Source organism: Diadema setosum, chromosome 12 (assembly GCF_964275005.1).
Source record: "Diadema setosum chromosome 12, eeDiaSeto1, whole genome shotgun sequence".
Lineage (NCBI taxonomy): Eukaryota > Metazoa > Echinodermata > Echinoidea > Diadematoida > Diadematidae > Diadema > Diadema setosum.
The window spans coordinates 7,738,836-7,757,567 of record NC_092696.1 but is presented as its reverse complement, the minus strand read 5'-3'; the positions used below and the strand labels follow the sequence as shown (position 1 = coordinate 7,757,567).

Below are 18,732 nucleotides of genomic sequence, written 5' to 3'. Positions count from 1 at the left end.
AGTACTAAATGGATGATTATATTCTGCTGTAAGGTAGACTGGGTACGTTGACGGTAAGCCAATATTTCATAATTCAGACGCACATATGCAACTGCCAATGCATGGTGTTTGTGTGCCCCACTCCCTAAAAAAGAGAATCAGTCATTTTTACATTTGCTCCAACCCACTGCCAAACAAATAGCATGTAAATGTGTGTGCAGCTGTTGACATGTAAACAGTGGAAGGTACATTCTTAAAGTGAAGCAAGTCCCCCTTACAGATTGAGAACAGTGATATTCAAAATGTTTGAAATGTGGCATTTAATGCATTTTATATTTAGGTCACTTGTATCACAAAATATTTTACCATATAGAAATATGACAATAAAGCCAAAGGAGATATCACTTATTATTCTCAATAAACCACCAGACAGTTCAGTCTAGAAACATTTCATTCTATTATAACTATTGTTCACATTTCTATATCTAACAATGCTAACATTGATTATACTGATACAAAATTTTACATTGGTTGTTCCTATCCCCAGCTCACATTTTTCAGAACTATATTGAAGCACTAAAGCTGGGTCTTTGTTTCATCTTCAAATAGTAAATAATACCTGTAACATCCATCTGCTTTTCTTTTCTTTTCTTTTTTTGTGATTGCATTAATTGGTCCTCTTTCAGCCTCTTACTATATGGAACAATCATTTGTCATGTATGAGCAATTGAATAAAGATAATAAAAAAAAAACTCACCATGAACTGTGGTTGAATGTTAAAGTAAAGTGAAAGAAATGAAACTTTTAAACTGGAAGGACATAATATTGATCAAATATTGAAATGAAATGCTACCTCAAAATTATGACCCCCTTCTTTTGTCAAGAGAAATTGAGATGTGTCTGGCAGCATTTGAGATTTTCTTTGAATGTAATCGGAGTAAAATTTCCTATCATAGTATAATTTACTGGTAGAAGATGGTAATGAAGATGAAGATAATGGAATGGTGAAGATGGTAAGATGTGATATCTCTTGATGAGTTTATAGAGGTGTCAATATCTCCTTAGGCACTTTGCAAATACTCAAGCACAACATAATTCAATTCAACTAAGGTGTTTTTTATTCAGAGTTAAAAAGAACAGTGTAAAGGGAGCCATTTTGTAGTTTATTACTAAATTTCAGGTGACTGGGTTCTGTTTGAAATAAAATTGTGCTGCAGGTCTGACAGCTGTGGGGTTTGTTCTATTTCTTTGGTGTATAGATGAAGCGTTGTAATACTTAACAGAGGGTTTGTGTATATGTGGTTGTGTGATTAGTAAGTAAACTTATCCAGGGTGTGTTCAACCTCTCTCTTGTTCTATTTCTATGTAAACACCCTCCCTTATCCCATCCCTCCTACTAAGAACATGCCACCCCCGTTCACAAAGTGAATGATTCCTGACCCTCTTCACCCAATAAAATCGAAGGCCAAGCCACAGCTTCCCTGAGCACATACACGTGTACATACTGTTCAAAACAAGTACCGGTATTGTTTACCCCACCTTGCTCTACTTGCCGAAGGTGCGGATTTATGGAAATGGTAATGGAAATAAGAATGCATATAGGTGTAGCCTAATGAAAGTAGTATTCCTTGTCTTTTAATAGACTGTCTCTCTGCATTTTTTTTTTCTTTTTTACCCTTGTCACACTGCAATCAAGCTGGCACATACAGATTGCACTTCATACATGCTACATATATTTCCTGGAGAGCAATCCATTGCAGCTACAGTTGTACATTGTATGCACGTATGTTTATACAACATACAATCATTTGTAGTGGGCACATTCACATGTTTGTTAAATCAGACCACATTGATTAATGTGCAGCTTTCTTCCAGCTGTTGTTCTAGGTTTTGATCACATGAGTGGAAATGAGCACTGTAATAATACCTTCTCTCACAGGACTCGAGTACTTTAGAGGGGGCTATCACCTTCTGCTAGATTTCTTTAAGAGCACAGTTTAAGCCATCATCTCGACTCGATACTATACCTGCACAATACCCGCAATACCATAATACCAATGAGCTAGCGCTTTGCCTTACACACAAAGCAGACCATCCAACTCTTCTGAATTTTAACCATTCCTGTCTCTTGTTTCAATCTATAGGCGTTTCCTATTTTTCTTGACTGCACACTCCCGTGGGAACTGCTCTTTTTTCCCCTCCTTTTATGCCAAATCTTCCCTATTTTTCAATCAGAAAGGTTGGGAAGTCTGCATTAGACATGTAACTAGGTGCACTATCAGCTGGGAATACCTTGGACATTAAACACAGCTAGAAGCCTATTGTGTAACCATTCTGTCCTAACTCTGATGGACTAAGCACCCATTTTCAAACATATACTTGTATAAACAAGGAATATCGTTGAAGTTATGATTCAAGATATCCCATATTTTGTTGTTATTATTTTCCTTGTTTTTTAGCAGCTTTAATAATAAATATCTCATTTTAACAAGAAATGAGAAAAATTAATTTTGCCATCAAGCTCTAAATATGTACTTAACTAATACTTGTAAGTATACTTTGCCAGAATTTATCTTGCACCTGGCAAACCAGTTTTCTGAACCCCCCCCCCCCCACCCCCCAGCCCCTCTATGTCACACATACCATTCACCTGCAATGCTTTCATTTTGTGTAATCTATTCAGCCGATACTCTATTCTGGCGTCAAAGCGGTGCATTAATGTTTGTTTTACTGTGGAACTCATTATTCTATCTATTTTATATCATTATCAAATCAGTCATTGCTGAAACAATGGGATATTTGAAATTTGTTGACTTATTTTCATAACATTTAGGATTTATTTATTTATTTCTCTATTCTTTATTTTAAACAGGGATGTACTGCTAGTGCTGAAAAGTCACACAGTCATCTCTCGCAACCATTCATATCACTTTATATCTTACACTCTGTTCTTTTTTCACAAAATTTGCATCAATGCTATTACTGAATAGATACAATGTATTTGCCAGTATACTACTAATAAAAACTCATTATGTTGTTGTAAGTTCATACGTAAGGATAGATGTATCATATAATTCTTGTGTAATCATATGTTACACATGTATGTACAGTATGAATCTGTTTCCTCAAAAGCCTGAGAAATTTTGTTGATTATTGGTAGCCTTGTCAGGTAAAGAACATCTCCAGTCCCTTGCCTGTCAATTGATATAATGATATATTTGTAATGATATAAAGTGATATAACAGTTGATACAAAGAAACTTTTTTTTTTTACAGAAAACATAGCAAAAACCAGAAACCAGCTTTCAATATTATGCATTTGCTTTGTTATCATATTGCATTTAAATGGCATGATGAAATGTGCATGATTATTTTAGGACAATCAAAACAGCGTGACTGATGAAATGATCATTGAAAGCCCTAAATTTCAAATTTCTTAAGTTAACATTTTAAAGCTGTAAAATTTGGTAACAATGTAGCTTTGATATCCCAGGGGTAGAGCATTTGATTTTTAACAAATAGTGTATGTCTGATTTTCAGGCAAATCATCATATTTCAAAGTTTTCTCAGTTGTAGCATCAGACTCTGTTGTCTTTGATATATTACATTGATATACATGTGTTCTAAATCTATCTTGATTATTAACAGGTGCATATATCTGTGAGCTTGTTACAGTATCCCCACAGCTGTAGTTTATGAAATGGAACATGTTGACTTTTCTTTGACAAGTTCTGATAAAAGTTATTAGTACTGTGATTCACTTGTTTTGATCTTTCTCCCCACCTCATCTTTCCCTTCATATGAACGTGAAAATACTTTCATTCACCCACCTTCTCCTTCAAAATTAAAATCCCATATCTGGACTTTTCCTGACCCTTTTCTCTCTCCCCCCCCCCCTTTTTGTTGATATTTTCTCCATCCGTGTTTCCCTCCCGTACTCATCTATCCTCCTTTCTCTTCTATCTCTCTATACCTACTCATCTTTGTCATTATGTCCTAGCCTACTCTCACCATCTTTTCCTCCTATTATCCTCCCTTCTTTCATTTCCTTCCCACCTTTCGTACCTTCTCCTCCTTTCTCTCCCTGTCTTTTGTCATCTTCTTCTATGTGCACCTTTCAACTTCTATCTCTCCCTTGCCCCATTGTTTCAATTGTCCCATTCTTTCATTTTCTTACCATCTTCCTATCCCTGTTTTTGTCTTACCAATTTTCCCTCTTCTCCTTTTTTTCTTCTTCTTCCATCTTTTCTGTCTGTCACCTTCTCTCTATTCATATATCTCCCATGCCCTTTCCTTTCTTCTTTCTTCTTTTCTATGTCTAACCTTCTCTCTATCCATATCTCTCTCATCCATCTTCTCCATGTTCTCTGCCTTTTCCTTCTTTTACTTTTTTCTCTCTCACCTTCTATCTATCTATCTATCTATCTATCTATCTATCTTCCATCCCTGTCCATTTTTCTTTCATTCTTTTCCCATCTAACCTTCTTTTCTATTTCCCTCTTTCCTGCCACAACTGTTAATCATTTCAATTCCTACCCCTTCCTTCCTCCCCTCCCCATCCCTTCCCCCACCCGTTCCCCCACCTCTTCCCCCACTCCATCACCTTCCCCGCCCCCTCCCCCTCCTGCCCCCTCCCCCATCACCTGTCACTCCGGCTTGCCTGACTTGCCAACAACAGGCGGAAAGACATGAAGGGAGAGCGCTGCTTCTACTACTCCCTCACCTGGACCTTCACAGTCCCCTACGACAACGACGTCTGCTACTTCGCTCACTGTTACCCGTACACTTACTCAGACCTGCAGGTAAGAGGTATAAGCATAGCATACTCTTCATCAGTCCACGGCCGTTTGTAAACCAATCCATATGCAAAGTTGGGCACAGGAATGCCCCTGAAGCACTTCAACTTTTACCACTTAAGAGTTTGTTCATACAGAGAGTCATCTCCCATCAAGACCATACACATGGGCATGAATTCACAAAGGTGGTTGAAACTTAGACCATGGTACAAATTGAGACCGTGGTCTAAATATAAGCACGAAATAGGCGTACCTTTGACATGCGCGTATCAATGCGTGTTTGCAGCTCTACTAGACATCTGTTGGCGTATGTAGTCTGTCTGTCAGTCAGATTTACGCAGAAGAAATTTGCATAACTCATGGTCTAAACCTTGGTTTCAATTGTACCACCTTCGTGTGAATTTGGGCCATTTGGACCACTTGTTTCATGGTGGAACTCTCTGGAGAACTGAAGCTTTACAGATGCAACGGGATTAAGGGGAACCCAAACCCAAGGAGGTATGTGGATTGAGTGAAAGCAACAACATTTCATAGAACACATCGGTGGAAGTTTGAGGAAAATTGGACAATCGATGCAAAAGTTATGAATTTTTAAAGATTTGGTGTTGGAGCGGCTGGATGAGGAGACTACTAGAGGTTATGACGTATGTGTCAACAACAATATAAAGAAAATATAAAGGGAATTTCATGAAAATTAGTCATTCCAACAACTTGATACTGACATAATGTTATGCGTAGCAATATTATTCCCCCTGCATTCTAAAAGTGGTTAGTCAAATGCTCTTTCATTATGCTAGCAAAGTGAATTTTTTGGAATTTTCTTTTATACTTTTTCTTTATATTGTTGTCCACACAGAGGTTATAACCTCTAGTAGTCTCTTTATCCAGCGGTTCCAATACCAAGAAACTGTTAGAATTCATAACTTTTGCATGGATTGTCTGATATTCCTCAAACTTTCACTGATGTGTTCTACTAATGTTGCTGCTTTCATTCAATCCACATTGCTCGTTTGGTTTTAGTTTCCTTTAATCTTTGATTGATGTGGCTTTGGTTGTACAGTGTATCATTAATACTTCTCCCATTTTTCCCAACGCCAGGACTACCTCCAGAATGTAAGCAATGATCCCATCCGCAGCCGATACTGCAAGCAGCGGATTCTCTGTCGCTCCCTCGCCGGCAACATGGTCTACCTCCTAACCATCACTTCCCCCTCTATCAATCCGGACGACGCCAAGGTGAGAGCGCCCCCTCTTGGCTGGTTGTGGAGATGGAGCTGGGTGGGCGATAGCTTCGCGTGCAACTTGTTGATCTCTAGATAGATCTCTAGAACTGCTCTGAATAGTTACCTGTGACTCAAATACATGTCGCAAGTCACAATTTCAAGCTTTTTTTGTTGTTGTCCTCTTCCCATTATGAAGAATTAGAGAAAGAAAAACAGGTTTTCCAAATATGATTATAAGTTGCATGTCTGCAATGTATTGCTAGCTGAAAGAGATAGCAGCAGGTCATTGACCTTTTGAGGTTGAAACCATGACATTGTGATACTCATATTGATCTTGTATAAAGACATTGCAGGTGTTGACAGAATTCAGACATTCCACGAACATACAGCATTCTGGTAAAACAAAGACATGCTGTAAACAAGGGCGAGTTACAGCAACCATCATGAAACAACCAAACAAAAATATCATATCACTTGTCACATTTTATTTCTGTAAACTCACCACAGAAACAGTAAAAAAAACGCGCAGCCAGATGAACATACCTGTGAGAAAATTGGCTTAAATTTGAAGTTTAGATGCATTGAAGTGTGCAGTTTAGGCATTCAAACACTGTACGGAAATTCAACACACTGTAGTAACATGCTTCTTATGCTGTAAAAGAAAGATTTTCAGATTTCAAGACATTTTTTAGACTTTGATATTCAGAGAAAAGGTAGATGAGATATCAAAACTTTTGACTTTTTAGAAAGACAAACTTCTTTATTTTTCAGCCATACCACCATATTTCAGGGGTTTTGTGTGTGCAATATAAGGGTACCATGGTGGCATTATGACAGGTGGCATGCATTTTATTTCAGGTTGTGTGTCAGTGTCTTCCTAATGTTATAACAGACTAGAAGGTAACTTTCAATTAGTATTCGACCTCAAGTGTCTATTATTTGTGACCCGCCACAACAAACGGATCAGAAAGTTGCTGACCGCAGAACTGAGAAAATTGAGTTTCTGTCTTTGACATAATTTTGTAGTCTTGTGCGTTGTCTATTATGTCCTGAAATTTTGAAGCTAAATGATCAAAGGAAAGGCAAGAAATTAGCGTGTTCTGAGCCATGATTTTCCGACTTTCAATGCAACAGAAATTTGTCCAAAGATTTGGAGTTAGTGCTGCAGATAGACTCCGCCCGTATTTGCCAAATTGCCAACGAGGGAGCGATCTTATTGGTCAGTGCGTGGCATCCTGCTTACTGATTAGTCATGCTTAGACTGCTGGTGCTAATCTTGAATGAACATCATAGAGGTTGCTATGAGCACACCTTCTATTGTCAAAAGATGAACACTGTCTTACCTCCCCTTGATCACAATTGCGTCGGAAGGAAAATTTTGAAGGTGATTTTCTCAGAATGTTGGTTTCCTAAACCACTTGACATGCTCTCATAAAGTCATAGATACCTCCACAACCTGGTACTTTTATGAGTCATGTTATATATGTCATGTCATTTTCAGAAAATTGACCTCCCCCAACTTTCAGATCCTTTTGTCGTAATGGGTCACATTTATTTGTTTATTTCTGTTTTTTTGTCTTCATGCCAGGCAAAGAAAGCAGTCGTGGTGACAGCTCGCGTTCACCCAGGCGAGACCAACTCAAGCTGGATGATGAAAGGTTTCCTCGACTACCTGACGAGCGAGATGCCTGATGCCAAGGTCTTTAACCCCTTCCTTCCTAGATCCTTCGGCCTTTAAGGGTTTTGTGGTTTAATTATGCAGCGCTGCCCCCACAGATGAAGGAGTTAATGTCATATCCTACTACATTGTACGGTGCCGACCGCGGGAAACGTCACACTTTTCCGAGATCTGGACGAGGCCACTGACGCGTATCCCCGCGGGTACCCGCGGGTATACACGTTCAGTGGACGAGTCCATCCGCCCGCACGGATAATCCATCCTCGGGAATTTGCGTCTCGATTGACGCGGGTTGGACGAGGGTGGACGAGGGTGGACGAGGGTATTCAAGGGCACATTCCCGTTAAGCTTTATTTTGACCGCTCAATCAAAATACATTTCATGGAGTTCCGACTTTGCCCATTTTCATCAAATTCCGATTTCAGGGGCTTCTTTTCGATTTAATCACACTCTGATGTCCACTGCCTTGATTGTTCGCTACTTTCTAAAGAAGTACACCTGCGGAAGTTGTGCACATGCGTTCATCACTCAAGTATCAATAATTATTAGAACATATCGACATCGGTTACGATCATCTCGCTATTCACGACTTTTAACGACCTGCGCCACCAAAATTTCATTGCTGAAAATTCGGTGGCCCAATCGGGCTACAAAAAAAGTCGGATGTTTGCCTTTACTTTTGAAAATGAACAGCGGTAACAGTCGGCTCCGTAAGCCCCAAAAATGAATGTCGCATGTTTACTTTTGATTTTAGAAATGAATCACGGTGACATTTGACTCCGTATGATACTGGAATAAATACCGAATGTTTGCTTTGGCGTTCGGAAGTGAATGATAATATTCAACTCCGTAAGACGATAAGATAAATGCCGGATGTTTGCTCTTACGTTCGAAAGTAAATAGCAATAACATTCAGCTCCGGAAGATGCTTGAGTAGGCTATATGTCGAATGATCCCTTTGACGTTCGGAAATGAATAACCAAAATATTCAACTCCGTACGATGATAAAATAAAAGACGGATATTTGCTTTTACTTTCGAAAATAAATAGCAATAACATTCGGCTTCGGAAAATGCTAACGTAAATGTCAGATGATTGCTTTTACGTTCGGAAGTGAATAGCAGTAATATTCTGCTCCATACGATGCTAAAATAACTGTTGGATGTTTGTTTTTAGATTTCGAAATAAATAACAGTAACATTCAGGTGCGTTCGGTGGTAAAATTAATGTTCAATGATTGCTTTGATGTTCGGAAATGAATAACAATGACATTCAACTCCGTATATACGTTTATAAAATATACAATGTATATCTGATGTTTGCTTTTACGTTCGGAAGTAAATAGCAATAACATTCAGCTCCCGAAGATGCTAAAGTAAATGTCGAATGATCCCTTTGACGTTCGGAAATAAATAACAAAAATATTCAACTTCTTACGATAATAAAATGAATGACGGATGATTGCCTGTACTTTCGAAAGTAAATAGCAATAACATTCGGCTCCGGAAGATGACAAAATAGATGTCAGATGATTGCTTTTACGTTCGGAAGTGAATAGCAGTAATATTCTGCTCCATACGATGCTAAAATAACTGTCGGATGTTCGCTTTTAAATTTCGAAATGAATAACAGTAACATTCACCTGCGTTCGATGGTTCGGAAATGAACACAATAATATTCAACTCCGTGTATACGATGATAACATAAATGTCTGATGTTTGCCTTTATGTTCAAGAGTAAATGGCAATAACATTCAGCTCCGGAAGATGCTAAAATAAATGTCGAATGTTTGCTGTGACGTTCGGAAATTAATAACAAAAATATTCAACTCCGTATACTGAGTATACGATTTTGCGTTCGGAAGTGAATAGCAGTAATGTTCTGCTCCATACGATGCTAAAATAACTGGCGGATGTTCGCTTTTAAATTTCGAAATGAATAACAGTATACATTCAGCTGCGTTCGATGGTTCGGAAATGAACACAATAATATTCAACTCCGTGTATATGATAACATAAATGTCTGATGTTTGCTTTTATGTTCAAGAGTAAATAGCAATAACATTCAGCTCCGGAAGATGCTAAAATAAATAACGCATGTTTGTTGTGACGTTCGGAAATGAATAACCAAAATAACTCCGTATATACGATGATAAAATAAATGTCTGATATTCGGTTTTACGTTCGAAATATAACAATAACAATCAGCTCCCTTCGACTTTCGGAAATGAATGATAATAATATTCAACTCCGTACGATGTTTAAATAAATGTCGGATGCTTGCTTATAATTTATATTGCTATGTACTTTCGCAAATAAATAGCAATAACATTCGGCTCCGGAAGATGCCAAAATGATTAATGTCACATGATTGCTTTTACGTTTGGAAGTGAATAGCAGTTACATTCTGCTCCGTACTATGCTAAAATAAATGTCGGATATTTGCTACATGTGTATTACATTTCGAAATGAATAGTAACATTCGGCTGCGTTTGATGGTAAAAAACAAAACAAAAACAAAACAAAACACACACACACACAAAAAAACTGTCTGATGTCTGCCTTGACGTTCAAAATTCGGCCCCATACGATATGATGAAATAATTGTCAGATGACTCATTTCACTTTCGCAAGTGGACAACAGTGACATTCGGCTCCGTACAATGATAAAATAGATGTCGGATGTTTGCTTTTATATTTGGAAATGACTAACTGTTAAATTCTGCTCCGTATACGACAGAGCTGCCAACCTTTCGAAGCACAAATTAGTACTCAGCAGCTCCAAAATTCGTGTTTTCCACCAGAATTCGTATTTTTTTTCAATCTCCCTCTTTTTGCTATGAGGCCTACAGGCTCTAAACATAACGTTATGACACACGCCGAAGCATCCAGCTGGTCACCAGCACGATAAAGATTCTAAACTACGCAATGTTCAGCGTTGATTGATTGCTTTCTCGCAATGTGTACAAGTGCAAGTTTGTACCTCCAAAATCTTTCTGGGCTGATTATGGAAGCTTCCATTTTCTAGCAGGTGACGGGGAATGCTTGATCTTCTCAAGAGAGCTTCTGTGTGAGCGGATGCAAAACTCTGTTCTGTGTTTCCAATTATGTACTATCAAAACATAATCATGCGTTGTTTTCAGGCTTTTTTCATTTTATTGGATTTTAAACATCAGTATTCTTCGAAGTATTCCAATTCCTTTTCCCCTGACTGGAATCGGAAAGTCTGCTATAACGATGATCGCAAAATGCCGCGCTGTGTGTGGAAGCGCCGATGTGGTGCAAACACGTGGCTTCATTTTCAAGTTTAAATGAATGCGCCATGTGCTCCTGCCTATAAGAGGTTACTGCAAGTTCGATGGATCGAATGCGCCATAGCTGAGCTGAGCTGAATGGCTTGTTTACGGTAAACATGCAATTTACGTTCGATATGAAGAAATCATTACGTCTTTCACGAGGGAAAAACACACAAAACAAACAAACAAACAAAATACACCCACGAACGAATGTTGATAGCCAAAACTTTGAAAAGTAATAAGCAGTTTTGATGCGCGTGAACTGAAATTAATTGTCCTTACACGTTGTATTTTGCTGTCTAACCAGGTGATGACTGCATCTCATTGGACCTTCTCGTAGTGAATTTGTCTGGGCATACGAGACCTTTCATGTATTTCTGTGATTGCATTTTTAATTGACTAATAATCAATCCTTTTGTTATTGTTCAGGGAACATTAGATATTCGATCAAGTACACTATAATCGACTCTTCGATGTTCCCTACTATGCGCCGAAAGAAAGGCTATAGACATAGAATCATGATATCTTTGGAATTATTCCTTTAATTCAACTAATGAGCTGGTTCTTCGATCGATATTTCCAGGATACTTACACGCTGTTTATTCCAATGCGCGCATTCTTTCGTCTGGCACGCACCTGGGTGTGGCACCTGCTTTTGTGGAAATTTCCACAAGGGAGAGGGGTGGGGTGTCAAGTTTCTTCGAGCCGAAGAGACTGCATACACAATCTCTTCGCTTTTATTTATTGTCATTCGTGTTTTCGCCTTATTCTTTGCTGATATTGAACATTTAGATTTAACTTTACGAAAGTTGCTATAGCACATGGTTCGTTTTGTTGTGAGGTGTACGTAATTTCTTTTTTTTAATCATTCTTGAGAGGGGAAAGAAGAGTAAGGGGGAAAGAAGACTAGAGGGAAAGGGAAATAAAACAAACGTCACGTACGCTAAGCATTCTCAGGAAGCCGTCTTTTTACACCAGTCACCAGCATAGTTATCATCACTATCAGACATCACTCAAGATCATTTTAGCCTTTTCCTATGATCAACATTGAGAAACACGCATAATCCCTCGAGATAAATACCTAGGAAACTCATAGTTACGTTCAGACGGCAGGCCCTAACCTCGAGGTTAGGAAACAAATACAAAGTATCAACACTTCCCAACAACACAAACATTTAGAAAAGACAACAAATAGCACATCGAAGCGGCTGGGATCAAACTCCGTCGCTTCGATTGCAGCGAAGCGGAGAAATCGCCGTTACGAAAATAACAGTGCGAGACACTAAGAGAATAACGTTTAAATACTTCAAAGTATAAAGGGAACAGATAAAGTGATATAAAATGTAAGAAATCGTACTAAACGAGGTGTGAGAAACGACGGAAATAAAACGAAGTTTAGTAGTAAGCTTAGGCCCTAGCAAAAGTTTTGCAGCACCGAAAGCTACGCGAAAATAAACACACATATAAAACTCGGTATTGCGACGAGATCCTATGGGATCAAGTCAATAAACGATACAAAACAAAGGAAATTGATTCATTTTGACGGGAAAATAGTTTGTTATAAGTATTCTGTTATATGAAATCTCCTTTAATAGGCCTAGAAATAATCGAGTTTCCACGATACTCTGGAAAGAAAGTTCGAACGCTTTTCACCTGCACATATACTGCAGAGGGCAGTGCACATCAGTCATCAATACACGAACAGAAACTCACCTCTACAACTTCCTCGCAGAAAATGATGCAATAGCGTTATAAAAAAAAACACACAACACTCTAAAAATCATTTCGTACTTGGGAGGCAAGGGACAAGAGGATGAAAAGAAGAGAAAAAGAAGCAGACATTGCACAACGGGACGCTTTCACCCCGCCTCATACGGTACTGTAGTGGCAGCTGGCTACAGTGTGTAGACACTCCCCAGCCGGCCGGCCACACATTGGGATACCACGGCGATCCATGTAAACATCCAGGGTCCGTAGGCGACAGGGATTCACGCGCGCGAAGTTCTGTTCGGTGTACACAGTACGCAAGCAGCGATATGCGTGTGCGCACATTTTTCTATTCAGCGCTTTCCACATACGGTGCGTACGCAATGCATCGATATCCCAGCTGAATACAGATAACATGGCACATGCGACGTGCGTTTGCGATATTTTTACCCATTATTTTTCCCCACTGTGAATTCGTACTTTCTAAGGACGTTTTCATATTGTCGTATTCCCTTCGATTTTTCGTATACGAATTTTTCGGAACGGTTGGCAGCTCTGGTACAATGCTAACATAAATAACAGATTATTGCTTTCACATTTGAAAATGATTAATGGTATACATAGGCTCAGTATGATGCTTAAATAAATAGAGGATGTTTGCTTCACATTCGGAAATCAATAAGGGTAACATTCAGCTCCATAAGATGCTAAAATGAATGTCGGTTGTTTGCTTTTATACAGTGTATTTGAAAATGATTAACGGTAATATTCGGCTCCGTAAGGTTCTAACATACTATAGTAAATGTTGGATGATTGCTTTTACAATCAGAAATGAATAGCGGTAACTTTCGGCTCTTTACAATGCTAAAACAAACAATCTGGAAATGCTCCCACTTTCTCATCCCAAAAGTAAGCTATGACCACCTATATAGGCATCAACTTTTATAATTATCTATAAGCCTATTTGCTAAATCTTAGAATTCAGAATAATGGTGATAAGATGATCTACTTTTGTATTCATTTATTTTAGACATGGGTACCTGTCACGTCAGTAATGCTTAATAATTGTTTTTAGTAGGACCGATTTAGTTTTTCCTATGTTTTTCTTGATTTTTTTGGCCACCAAAAAAAAAATAGAAATCAATGATTTTGGTGGTCAAAAATAAAAATTAGTTTGGAGCCCTGCGATATCATTGGGCTCATCATTACTTAATCTTTCCCATGATACGCTAATATTTATATCATCAATCTGCCGACGTCATCCGACAATTCATGATTAAAACCTTTTTTTTTTTTTCATCGTCCGTAACCCAACTTTGAACACAGACAGGGTGTTCTTTCTCATTCTAGAGTAATGAAGGAGCGCACTTTCGGCTGTGATCTAAGTCCTATTATCGATGTCGCCGTTTAGTGATCTAAACTTCAGCTTTGCTGAACTGTTCAATGTCTTGAGCAGGAAGCGAAAACAATGGCTGGACTAAGGAACCTTCGTTTTTAAAAGGGGGAAATAGAAACAAAAAAAAAACAACACTGAAACCGAACAGGCCGGCCGAGCATTGTTTAGGTTAACCACGCGTGGTGATAATCGCGCCCATTGATCGCTCTGTCCAGCTGGCTTAACCCTATTCTAACTGGGAGGAGTTTTTACTGGGGTGACCCCCCCCCCCCTTCAGATCTCGGCCACCGATCGCGCGATCGCTGCGAAATTTTTCCTGAAGATAGAGCTGGATGTCAACTACAAGGTTACATGGTCATACAATAGAAAAATATTGCCTTTCTATTTTTAATAAATTGATGCAAAGTTGTGCATGAAATCATATTTTCACCTATAACTCCATAAAAAAGACTGAAGTATTGCTAAATTTTTGTGTCAAAATTCCTCAAGACATATAAACCAATTTTCATTTAAAAATAAAGCACAGTCAAAACCAATTTCTTTTGTTTTTTATTGTTTTGTTAGTTTCTTATGTATTTTATTGTTTTTTCGACCTTGTGTTTTCTGTTGTTTTTCAAAATTTGTTGCAGGCACTTTTTCAGGCTTATCTACACTATATAGAATTGATTAATTTCAATGGTTCAAAGATGAAATACTATAATTTATATCAATTTAACCCCAAAAACACAATTTACATTCAATTTGCACACGATATCATGAATTTGAGCTGTTTTCCGGTTGACATGCATTTGCATAACATTACGTAACTTCAGAACGGTGTACTCAGACGTCGCAAATTTGGTCTCAAAATATGCGGAAGACTTCAATGAAAAGAGTTGTGAAACGACGCGGCAAAATCTTTGCTCGTTGCAGAATCGTGACGCGAAACGTGGGGGGGGGGGTCAATTTGACCCCCCCCCCCCCCCAGTTAGAATAGGGTTAAGAGTATGCATATTGACCAAAAATAGAGGGATGCTAATTTACTCTTACAAGCTATCGCTACTATTTAAGTTGAAAACTGGAACTTTCTGAAAGGTTAAAGATGATCGTAAAATCAGTTCTGGCTACAGGATTTTATAATAATTATAATAGCATACAACATGTACCAAGTTTTCATCGTTTACCTGTCTTATCACTCCAAAGCAGTTCAGCTTAACTGTTGGCTTATAGAAGTGATCATCAATCGGTAAGGATTAGTCAGATGAATTCATGAATTCTCTTTATGCATCACGGCTAATCGAACTATTCAACATCGTTGAAGTAACCATACTTTTTTATTTTCATAGTTCAAACTATTTCTTAACATTTATATGCAAAACGAAAGTACTCTACACGTTTTTCAAAATGCTCAGATGTAGTGAGTCAATTCCACAAAGATTGCATTACGGCAACCTTTACTGACCTAAACAAGTTTTCTATAGAGCTATCAGTTCTATTATAATGGCATTCTGATAACTTCGACTGCGTTTTGAAGTCGTACCGAGCACAGCATTCAAAACAACGGGTTCCTCAGGTCCTCTTTAGGTACTGGTATACTTGCTAAAAGCATTCTCTTTCGCTTCCATTGACAACAACATGGGAGGAGAATGGAAGCGATCAACTTTCTCGGTAAATGAGGCTTTTCGTATATAGCACGCATTGCGTGCCTCTTTCTTTTTTCTGTTTCTGTTGTTTCAAACTACACTGCAGCCGACACACAACACAAACACACCAAAGTTTACATTCAGGCAACCGTATTTTGGTATTGGTTAGAATCGAATTATATCTGTCTTGTGATTGGCTAATTATCTGTAGCAAAAACAAAACAAAACAAAACAAAACAAAAACAAAAACAAACAAACACAAAAATGCTGAAAACTGCTTATCGAATATCAGTGGCGTGCCAAAGGAGTAAAATGGAGTCTATACTCTAAAGGGGCCTGAGCTTTTGATTCCAAAAGAATCTTCGTCAGAGGCAAAATGATAATCAGGCAGGGAAAGCAATCACATTATAAAGAAGTTCACACAACACGAACAGTCAGGGACAGGCTAGGGACACGGAACAAAGAAAACAAAAGGAGAGGATGGGAGGTCATGGGCAAGGAGGCCAACAGGTGAAGGGAGGGGGATTAATGCAGGAGGGTGGATAGACAAAAGGCATAGGAGGGTCAGTGATAATCCTGAGTGCCATGGGGGTGCATCCATTTAAGAATGAATTTTCTCACACACCCAAGCTGTCGCCATTTATGTGTGTGCGATGAAGCGTTAACGCCGTCGCTATAAAGCAGGACTGTTGCATCATGGGGGGGGGGGGGGGGGAACGGGTTGTGAGCTTGAACATAACCTGAACTTTAAGGGCGATTTTCTTTTTTTTTTCTTCTTCTTTTATGACTTCTAGGGATGCGGAAAGGGGTTGTTTTATGTATTATTGTAAAGATAAAACTATACAATGTATGTAGAATTCAAGTATTTATATATACATGTGTAGACATGCCTAAAATTTCGTTTACTGCGACATACGCATTTCGACCGAGCGCATCACGACCTGTATGGACTACGCACATGTATTCTTTTATCTTGCGCTCTGCTTTTGTGGGAATTTCTTCAAGCATAGGTGTCAGGTTTTCCTACGTTACGTCTGCGGTCATTAATTCCATATTTGTTAGTTTGTCTGCTTTCTTATTCTGTGTTTATGCATTTTACTTGAACTTAAAGGTCTAGACATTTCGTTTGCTAAATGCACGCGAGTCACGTTGCATTGTATGATGTATTCTGTTTCGTTGACCATTCATGAGAAGCGTTTCTTTGAGCAAACTCTCTTTTCACACCAAAATCACTTATAGAAGGTAGTCATCCACATTGGTTATCAAAATAATAATTCCGTCATTTTCCTTTCGTTCAGAAACAGGAATCAGAATTCTCAACACGTCATCCACATTGGTTATCAAAACAATTCCGTCATTTTTCCTTTCGTTCAGAAACAAAAATCTGTTATTCTCAACACGTTATTACAAAAATTACATCTCACAGCAATAATAGGGCCTACTATATTATAGAACCAACTCATCGCAGCAAAATGACACATTACGGTTACGAGGACATACACAATGCTTGAACAAATTACTTTGCTTCAAAATGTAGAAACAGATGAAGTGACATAACAAGAGAAAGGACGCACCGAAAGAGGTACACTGTATCAAGATCAACTAAGATAAACTCTAACAAAAAAGAAGAAGAAGGAGGAAACTATTCCCCCCCCCCCCCACACACACACGCACACACATACACACAAACGAGTAGATACACAAAGGTCATATGTTTACCTTTGGGAGCAGTGATTTAAAAGATGTTTTAGATATCACATGTGATGCATAATAGGTCCGTTGTGCAAAGCATCCTACATAATTTTTTGTAATAAAGCCTAGAATATAAGGAGATATCAGTATTTCTCTTATAGATTGTAAAGAACCTTCGGAATTAGGACCTTTGTTTCATTTTCGGATTAACGAACCTTCGGCATAACGAACCTTATTTCATTTTTTGATAAATGAACCTTTGGAATAACAAGTTACAAACCTCATATTTTCGGATTAACGGACCTTCGGAATAGCGAACTGTAACCGTTCACATAGTGTACTGTATTTTCGATCATACGGATTCAATTTTTTTTTTTTTTCCAGCAGTTGTTTCTATCCCTATAACTCACATTTCAGAACTATGGGGGTTTTGTTTCATGTATACGTGGTAAATTAATACGCCTTTAATGCAAGAGCAAAAACATGGGAAAGTTTGAATGCTTTTCACGTGCACAGATTCTGATAGGTATTATCCCGTAACAGGGGCGGATCCAGGAATTCCGTAAAGTGGGGGCGCGTTTACAAAATTAAAGGGGGGCGCACGCACCCCTCCCCCATTTTTTTTTTTTTTTTTTTTTTTTACATTTCTTTTGTTTCAACAACAAAAAATAAAAATAAAGGGGGAGGGCGGGCGCCGGTTGCGGTCCTCCCTGGATCCGCCCCTGCGTAACCAAGTAAGTTTGAGAGAGAAAAGTTTGAGCCAAAAACAGCGTTGACAAGTACTACCACAAATTGCATAGTACACAGTACGAGAAAGTATACAGCACGAGATCTCTAGTTTGATTTTCATTTCGCTTCGAATAGTAGACGAGCAGTGACAATCCGTCAAAGTGCTAACTACAGCTAGGGCCTAGCGGCACAGTTTACAGGTCTACCTTCCGTTCACTGCATGGTACACATAAACAAGAACAAAAGCGTTTTCTTCTTTTGCATGTTAGCATGGGGACGATAGTGAATTAAGTTCACCAAGATTCAATGTTTGTAAACAAGAAAGCAGCGCGGAGCAAAGACCTCAGATCGTTGTTATAGCACACGTGCATCTATTGTGGTAACATTTTAATCAACGCACTAACACCATCTGAACATACTCAACGATCATGCCACACAATCACTGTGAAGGGGAAATGTTCAGCAACAACAAGAGCACGAGTATGTAGCCTACCATATACTGCACGCGCATTCATTCCGTGAGTGCCAAACACAAGCTAGAAACACACGCAATAAAGAAACATCGCAAGTTCGTGAACTGAGGGACCCTTTTTTTGTCTTATATCTTAACAAGATA

General features: G+C 38.5%; 1 protein-coding gene across 1 annotated transcript in view; it reads left to right on the top strand.

Annotated features, from left to right (window-relative positions):
* The window catches only part of LOC140236336 (cytosolic carboxypeptidase 2-like), a 158,517-nt gene that overhangs the window by 99,823 nt on the left and 39,962 nt on the right, over positions 1-18,732 (top strand). The window contains 3 exon segments of the mRNA XM_072316292.1: positions 4,657-4,780; positions 5,873-6,010; positions 7,586-7,696. Coding sequence (XP_072172393.1) covers positions 4,657-4,780; positions 5,873-6,010; positions 7,586-7,696 — 373 coding nt within the window.